We start from the raw sequence: 9,362 nt of genomic DNA on the forward strand, positions 1-9,362 counted from the left end.
TATAGAAATAAAATTAATTTTACAGAAGACTGTCAATAGGTCCCAAAAGAATTGGTCTAAGAAATTAGATGATGCAGTTTGGGCCTATAGAACAGCATATAAAAAGCCTATGGGTATGTCTCCTTATAAAATGGTTTATGGAAAAGCTTGTCATTTGCCTCTTGAGTTAGAACATAAAGCATATTGGGCAATTAAAAAACTCAACTATGATTTCAAACTTGTCGGTGAAAAGAGGTTATTTGATATTAGCTCACTAGATGAATGGAGAAGCCAAGCTTATGAAAATGCCAAGTTATTTAAATAAAAAGTTAAAAGATGGCATGATAAAAGGATCCAAAAGCGTGAGTTCAAAGTTGGAGAATATGTTCTTTTGCACAACTCTCATTTCAGATTCTTTGCAGGAAAATTCCTCTCCAAATGGGAAGGACCCTATGTTATCAAGGAGGTTTATCGATCTAGAGCCATCAAAATAAATAATGCAGAAGGTACTAACCCGAAGGTTGTTAATGGGCAATGAATAAAACATTATATCTCAGGTACGCCCATTAATGTTGAAAGCAATATTATCCAAACTATGACACCGGAATAACACATAAAAAAAACCTTCCGGAACACTCCAGAATCATGAAAAATAGGAGGTACATGATACGGTAAGTAAATGGACTCCGAAAAATCCGCAAAAATAATTTTTGTCAGTTTTGGAATATTTGAAAAATAGGAAAATAAGAAACTACCAGGAAGGTGACCCTGTGGTACCTTCTGGACTCCGTTTTTCTTCCGTTTGCTTGTTTCCCAAGATAAAAAATCTTTATATGCCCCCCGAACCTATTGACCACCGTATCACGGAGAAATCTTCTATTTTCTTTTCTTGTTGTTTTCGGTCAGATCTATTGAGCCAGGCATCATGTGTTCTTCTTCCCCCAACAACGTGGAAGAGGATGCTTGGTTGACGAAGATCGAGCTGAAGAGAGAAGAGCCTGTAGAAGTCGTCAAAGGTTACAAGAGCAAGGAGGCTACTGGAGATCAAGCGCTGGTGGTTGAGCAGGCCTGGCCTGCCGAGGAAGAAGAAGAAGATATCCTTAAACCTTACTATGATCATCTCACCCCACCGAGATCGAGGCCTTTCGGATCATCGAAATAGTTTGTGTGCAAAATAAATATCTCATCTGTGAAAATATTCTGTTGCAAGAGCACATCATCGCCCTCCAGAGCGTCATCCATAGGCTGGAGAATCTCTTGATCATGAAGGACAGGATCACCTCCACTTCATCACCACCACCTCCTTCTTCATCACAAAAAAAAAATTGAGTATCGGGTATGGGCACTCCCCTTGGCTTGCGCCAAGCTTGGGGGAGGTGCCCCGGTATTGTATCACCTCCGCTATCTTTTGCCTTTACTTATCTTAGTTCGATCCATGGTTATCTTTTACTTTAGATGAATAAAAGTTTAGTTCGATCCTTTCTCTTCGAGAGTTTGCTTAGCGATCTATCTTTGTAATCGTGTGTGAGTTAAATAATAAAGTTTAGTTTGATTTTTGCTTTCTTTATTTTCATGTTTCAATAAAAAGAAAGGAAATAAATGAAAAAGATCATATGCTAATCTTATGGTAAGTAATGACATCACATAAGGAAAAGTATAAGTAGAAAATTTTATTGGAGATTGACAAATATAGCATTGGTCAATGATGCAATTCATGAAAGAATTAATAAGGGAAGAGAAGATTCACATGCAAATATACTATCTTGGAAATATTTTGTGATTGTGAGCCCCCATCAAAATATCATATGCCAAAATTATTCACGTTGGACAAGGAAGACAACGTAATGATTTGTGTTTGTTCATATTCACATAGAAGTTATATTGTCATAGATCCTTCAACATGTGGTGCTTGCCCCCCATCTTTTCTAGCCAAAAATTTCGCACCAAGTAAAGATACTACTTGTGCATCCAAAACCCTTAAATCCAAATCTTATTTTCAAGAGTCCACCGTACCTACCTAAGGATTGAGTAAGATCCTTCAAGTAAGTTGTCCTCGGTGCAATAAGGCAATAAAAATTGCTTCTAAAAGTGTTAGATCATTTACTGTAAGATAAAATTGAGCATTGTACGAACTTGTGATGGCAAAGAATAAACGCGACAGACTGCATAATAAAGGTTGCTATCATAAGGGGTAATATAACGTGACGTTCTTTTGCACTAAGGGATTGAGCATACAAACAAAAAGCGCATGGCAACCTCTGCTTTCCTCTGCGAAGGGCCTATCTTTTACTTTTATGAACTTACTTTTATGCAAGAGTCAAGGTTCTTCTCTCTATTCCTTTTTATTTTCTCTTTTGGCAAGCATCATGTGATGAGGAAAGATCTAGGCACATATATCCAGTTGGATATGGGTAGCATGAGTTATTATTGTTGACATCACCTTTGAGGTGAATACGTTGGGAGGCAACACTATAAGCCCCTATCTTTCTATGTGTCTGGTTGAAACGTTTTGCTCATGTGTATGTTGTGAGTGTTAGCAATCATAGAAGACTATAGGATGGTTGAGTATGTGGACTTGCCTAACGGCTCCGATACGTGACCCTTCCTGAAAAGATGATGAATTGTAGTTGCAAAGTTGAATGAGAATATAGTTTGTTGGTATCTAATATAGTTTATGTTTTATACTTCGATGTTGTGATGAATTGTCACTTATTTATGAGAAGTCTATGATAAAAGTTTCATGTTAAATTTTTTTATTGTTATAATAATTTATATGATGCTTCTATGTCCGTATTTTGTTTTTATCGACACCTCTCTCTCTAAGCATGTGGACATGTTTTTCGATTTCGGTTTTTGCTTGAGGACAAGCGAGGTCTAAGCTTGAGGGAGTTGATACGTCTATTTTGCATCATGTTTACCTACTGTTATTTATAATGTTTTTATGCATAATAATGCTTCTTGGAGTAATTCTAATGTCGTTTCTCTCATAATATGCAAGGTTCACACAAAGAGGGGGAATTCCGACAGCTGAAAATCTGGACCTGAAAAAGCTACGTCGGGCTACCTATTCTGCACAACTCCAAATGGGCTGAAACTTCACGAGGAATTTTTATGGAATAAATAAGAAATACTAGAGCAAATAACTACCGGAGGGGGGCCACGTCATAAATTCTTGTCTGTCACTAGCATAGCTTACCACATGCCCCAACACAATTGACCTGGCACACAACATATCTTTACTAAGTGCACTTGACACTCGCAAAGTGTGGACACATGGCACGTTGGTTCAATTTTTTTGTTGATTTTTGTTTGCCGGACATTTCTAAGAAACTCGGCAAGTACACCTTTTTTGACGTATTAGTAAAGTACACCATTGTCGAGTGTCCGTGGAAAAACACTTGGCAAAGTTGTATTTGCTGGTGAGGTTGTCTGTCGAGTGCTTTTCGCCCTTTGACAAGTGTAATCGACACTTGTTGATTCCATTAGTGAATGATTTATGCTTTGTCCCGTATTCCCCTCATCTCTCGCATCAAAGTCATTTCTTTTCCGTATTCACCACAATGCTACCTAGGGTATCTTCAAGCAAAAAATTATCAAGCATAAAAATAGAGCTGCCACTGCAAATGTGGAAAGTACATGGATGAACCCATGGGCATATGAACCCACTTCAGAAACTCATTTCTAAATGCCAAAAAAATCTGAAAAAGAAAATAACACATACATCTTCACATTCTATGTGCGCACAGAAAATTTCAAAAAACTGTGTCGCGGAACGTTATTTAGAAGCACTGAAATTTATCTTTTTCATAGAGGCAAAATAAAAAGAGTTTTTTTTCACAAAACTTTGTGCCGCGCACACATGTTGCAAAGATGCATGCGTCAAATGTTTCTCTCGAAATTTTGACATTTTAAAATGCGTTTAAAATGCATTTCTAAACAGTGGGTTCATATGCCTATGGGTCGAGGACGTCCTCTCGTGCACTTGTTTTGTCAGCTTCAATGACTGGGACTTTAATTTCTCCCAGAGGTACTTATACTGCCACAGTTAGTAATATATAGGACTGTAAGAAAAGTTAAATATCTTTTTATTTGTGGGTGAAGAAGTTAAATATCTTTTGCATACAAGGTCACACATTAGATATTTTTTATTTATAGGATTGTCTGCATCAATCGACGAAGAGACCCTGGATTATCTTCCTTTGAAAGAAAGAAAAGGAGAAACTAATTGTCACATGAACATATGTTAGATAAGCATGCTAACCATACATTCCTACTTCAAAATCTAGTAACTCAGCCTTTTGTATGGTAACACCAGAAAGACAAGAAAATGTGCAATGGGTCATCAGACTACGTATGGACCCTGATGATCTACTACCTTTTGTACGTACTTGACACAAACATCTGCACATACGAAGTTATGAATCCGAGAAGCAAAACCATCAGAAAGAGATTTGGCATTACAGCTGTTGGTAGCAGAAAAGGCATTTAATTATAATTGAAGGGGTTTGTTATGTCTTTGCAGTAGTACAAGTAATAGTGCGTTTTAAAAGCACGCAGAGTACGTACTCTGGATTTGCAGACCCTGGGTTAAAGATCGATCACTATGCATAAGGATATGCACCTGATGTTATTATCCAGGGTGACTCGCGGCATCCACCAATATTTCAGTATATAGTATGAGCAGGCCCGTCAGAAAAAGAAAAGGAGCCGAGAGATGCATGCAGTAAATTCAGCATGCATGCAAGCATTAAGTACGTACGTGCGTGCGCATGCAATCTACCAACAAATTAAGCCAAAACAGGTTCAAGTGCCACAAACTGAGAAGGGCTGATGTTGCTAAAGAAATGTTGAAACTAGGATTTAAACATCATACACAAGCAAGTTGTGTACAATCAGTTAATACTCTTGTTAATTCTAGCAGTGTATCCACATGTGTATGATTGAGTAGCATGCATATTCAATGAACTGCTGAATATAAAGTCTTGCTGTTGCCACATTATAACACTTTAATTGTACAACAATTTATGAGGCCGTAATCTAGGAACAGCATGCATGCAAAAAAAAAAGGAACAGTACTATGCAAGTTTTTTTTTGCGGGGTAACAGTACTATAGAAGTTACATGTGCACAATAGATTCAAATGCATAACTCGCCAACATTCACAAAATAAATGACAAAAGGATGGTAACATGATATATATGATCTCTCTCCAAATTATAAGACGCTTTGGAGAATCTAAATATATCATGTTACCAAGCACCTTTTATATACTCCTACATGCACACAAAACCAAGCCTAATTAAATGTCCTCCATTTCAAGTGCCTTCTAGCTAGCACACACATTGCTTACCTTCTTCTTCCCAAATTTATCTCCCTTTCCTTTTCATGGTACACTCACGTAGCAGCAGTGTGAACATTGCTAGCATCAAATACGGATCCGAAAATGGCTACGAGACATGCGGGAAAGAACAAGCATATGTAAACAGCCGTATTTTTACCCCTCGCCGTCTATCTGCAAACGTGGGCATAAAAGATTCTGATCACAGAAACATGATAGCGCTAACTTGCATGAGTGGCACTGCATGCGGGAATCCTATGATGGATCGATCCTTCACAAATAAGACAGCCCTCTCCCAAAATGCACAGAATTCAAAGATCTGATCATGCGCTCGCTCGCGCATCCACAAGAGGGAGCGCAAATTAAAGCTCGCTAGCTAAAGCTGCTGCACATGACCAAAAGTGAGACATCCATCCATGCACTAAAAGTGAAGCAACTATAGCTAGCAAGTTGATAGAATGCGTGCATATAGTATTCATTCTTACTTACACACACATATATGGGGACTTGTATGAATCATCATCAGGACAACAGTACCAGTTTAATTCCTCATAACTCACAATGTCATCACTGGTACAACAGAGTTTGAACAAAAGATAACCCCAAGAAAATGAAAGAAATCCACTCTAGAAGAGAGAGACAGAGAGAAAGGAAGAAGAAACCCTTAAAAAGGTGACCAATGCTTGAGAACTCAAAAACAGTTCTCTAATTAAGCTTCCAGGGGAGGAGTACTAGTATTAACTTATACATCTAACGAGAGTTGGCAAATTGGAGTAACCAATTAAACACACTAATTAAAATGCCAAGATGAGAGAGAAAGCTATAGAGAGAGAGAGGCTCATTACTTGCACCACCATTGCTGCTGCATGCTATTGCTAGCTAGCTCTCATATATCCTCCCCACACCTACACCATATGCCTTATATACAAAACATCCAAGGAGAGGGAGAAGCAGCAAATCAAGCAGTATAGCCAGGAGTGATCTACACTTACACTTGCTTGCGTGCTTCTTCCCTCTTCTCCGCGTTGATCTATGCATGCATGCCCTTGTCTTCTTGATTATCGATTGAAGGCGACGCCGCACAAGAACATGGACTGGACTGGTCCATCTCTCCATCGGCGAAAGAGAACAAACCCTATGAGTCTTTTTGGATCTAACTGCTTTCTGACCTCCGAGATCATCTCCCTCTCTAGCTACCCAGAGTATTCTCTCTCATCTTAGCTTTCCCCCCACAAATTACATGTTATTGTAGTCAAGGAAAGAGTTAACCGGAAAAATGGAGGAGAAAAATCGACAAGTTAACGACCAACGGCAACGAGCTAGCCATCCGTCGAGAGTTCGAGACTCACTGGACGGCCGGCTAGAAGAAGGTTGCAATGGAGGATCCGCAGTTGGCCATATCTGGCCACGCTGCAGGCGAGCCGCCGATGCCCCCGTTGCCCCAGTACATGAGAGGGGAGGACGTCGGCGCCGTGGCAGCGTTGCTGACCGCCGGGTTCATGGACGCCGCGGCGGCGGCGGCCATGAGCGCGTCCGAGGCCATGATGTTAGCCTCGACGTTAGACGACGACGTCGGATGTTGATCCCAGCTCTGCTGATCCCCATCGGTCGCCTTCTTCTGCTGGTGGTGGTGGTGCTCGCCGGCGGTGGCCTCGGCTTTCACATGCAGCTCCTCCAGTCCCGGCACGATGGAGCCGGACAGCAGCGGCGCGTAGAAGCCGTCAAAGAGGCCGCCAGCGCCGTCTTGAAGGTGCTGCTGCCAGGGCTTGATGTGGATCTGCGAGCCGTTGGCGTCGCCGGCGCCGTAGCCGAGCCCCAGCAGCTGATCCACCTGGGACTGGTGCTGCTGGTGCATCTCGTAGGCGGTGGCGTCCGAGACGACCGACTGCATGGCGTGGAAGAGGCCGAGGTGGTCGCCGCCTGAGGCGCCGCTCCCGAGCAGCAGCGAGGCCAGGGAGCTGCTCCCGTGGCCGTGGAGGCCCAGAGCCGAGGAGAGGGAGCCCGGCGGCGGGAGCGACATGGAGGTAGACGACGTGATGCCCCCGGCAGCGGCGTTCGAGGAGGCGACGACGGCGCAGGAGCCCGGCCTGCCCCCTGATCCGTTGCTGCTCCTGGAGCGCTTGTTCTTGCGGCAGCCTCCGCCGACGGGGACGTTGCGGAGCGTGCCCCCGCGCGTCCAGTAGCGCTTGCAGGCCTTGCAGAAGTGGCGCGGCTGCGACAGCGAGTAGTTGTTGTAGTAGCAGAACTTGGTGTTGGCCGAGTCGCAGCGTGGGCAACGCAGCGCCTCCGCCCGCGGGTCGGCCACGGTGCCGGCACCGGCAGCGCCACCTGCTCCGGCCGAGGAAGAGCTACTCCTCCCCGCGCCCGCACCCGCAGCGGCGGCTGGCTGCACCGCCGCAGCCGCAGCAGCCCCCCCGCCCGCTGCAGCCATGAATTGATCTCCTCCTCCGCCCTCACCCCCGTACGTACGTCTACAGATCAAGACGCGCAAAGGCGGCTGCTAGAGACGAAGACGAAGCACGCACGCAGGAAAGAGTGATCGATCGATGGACGAGGTGGGAATGGGATTGGGGGGGTGGGGGGGGGGGGGGGGGAGGGGGCCGGGGTGGGTGGGGTTTTCAGCTGCGAGGTTCGCTGACAAGGGCTACACAACAAAATGGGCGTGCAGGTATTATTGCGAGCTGATGGTGATCCTACCACACTTCCTTCCTTCCTTCCTTGCAGCTCCGCGAACAGCACGACAAGGCAAGATTAGTAGCTAGAGAGGGAAGCGGTCGCACGCAGCCTACCTCAGCTTATATAGCAGCCCAGCGCGGGCCACGAGCGCCGCGTCTGCATGCTAGCTACCTGCTAGCTCCCGCGCACATACTACAGTGTTACTAGATCAGATCCATGGTTAATTAATTAAGGGTTTTTTGCCGGAATGGTTAATTGAGTTCCCAACAAAATATATTAGAAGATGGTTAGGTTTCGAAAGGAAAAAAATACTGATGATGTTTGCGTTGCTGAATTTGCGTGTGTTATGTATTATTGCATGTGGTGCCATATCTCAGCTTTTTTTTTGAACACATCTGAGCTTTGTATTGTAAAAGCCGTTTTAGTGTGTAAGTGGAGGTGGGTATTGTATGTGTATATGTGTATGTGTATGGTGTATAGACTATGTGTGGGACTTGTTCTTGTCATTCTGATTGATGTCTAAATAGAAAAACAAAAGGCCAGGAGGACTAGGCGGGTTATTAGGCCGCCATCCAAATCCGTTGAACAGATTCCAAGCAACCATTTCTCATAGGATCCACCTAAAGACCGTGGACGCTCGGCCCCTCTCCCGGCAAAGATAGAATCCAGTAAGTTGCTATGTAGATGACGAGCAAAAATGGATAGCTTTTGCCATGTCAAAAACATACCCAATGCGACAATTCCATATTACCCAAAAAAGTAAAGCAGAAACTCCAGCCCTGATTTGAACTTTAAACTTCGGATGCACCCTATTCAACCGGAAATCGCAGGGACGCGCAAGTGCTGGGCACGTACTTGCCTAGTCGTGCCCAGCAGTTTGATTGCTTTAAGATTCGTAAACTTGATTAGTCTTAAGGCTTTCAGCACTGTAGGGCCGAGTCCATTCATGCAGACTCTTTGAAGCTTTTGCCAGAGTTGCATATGCCCGTCAACCCCATCTCCCATGTCCCCCATGTCTATTTCAATTGACCTTTTAATTTTAATCTACTTTATAGTTTGAACCGAAAGTCCAAAATTAAGTTTTGTTTACATATTTGTTTTCATCGCGATGAAAACTTTCAAACAAGACCAGTCTTGAATACGTTTCGACAGCTTAAAAATGACCCAAGTTTCAAATATTGAAATTTGATAGTTGTAACATTAAGTTTTACCAAGTTACAAACACTTTTAGGGTTCTGCTCTTAGGACTTAGGGTTTAAGTTTAAGTTTTTGAAACTTGCTAAATTTAACATCATTGCCATCATGTTTTAGTAGTCGAAACATGTCCGGCCGCCCAATTTGCCTTGCGATCTACAAAGTTATTGGATTCC

The 9,362-nt window shown here is 43.3% G+C and overlaps 1 protein-coding gene across 1 annotated transcript; it reads right to left on the reverse strand.

Annotated features, from left to right (window-relative positions):
* Window positions 1-5,823: 5,823 nt before the first annotated feature.
* Window positions 5,824-8,058, reverse strand: LOC125537128 (dof zinc finger protein DOF5.8-like). Its single transcript, XM_048700422.1, has one exon. The coding sequence runs from the start codon at window positions 7,745-7,747 to the stop codon at window positions 6,677-6,679; it is 1,071 nt and encodes a 356-aa protein (XP_048556379.1). The 5' UTR covers window positions 7,748-8,058; the 3' UTR covers window positions 5,824-6,676.
* Between the last annotated feature and the right edge of the window lie 1,304 nt (window positions 8,059-9,362).

The sequence above is a fragment of the Triticum urartu genome, chromosome 2, assembly GCF_003073215.2.
Source record: "Triticum urartu cultivar G1812 chromosome 2, Tu2.1, whole genome shotgun sequence".
NCBI lineage: Eukaryota > Viridiplantae > Streptophyta > Magnoliopsida > Poales > Poaceae > Triticum > Triticum urartu.

What these genes read in the sequence shown, in the direction of transcription:
- LOC125537128 (XM_048700422.1), bottom strand. Translation starts at nt 7,747, where the DNA reads ATGGCTGCAGCGGGCGGGGGGGCTGCTGCGGCTGCGGCGGTGCAGCCA.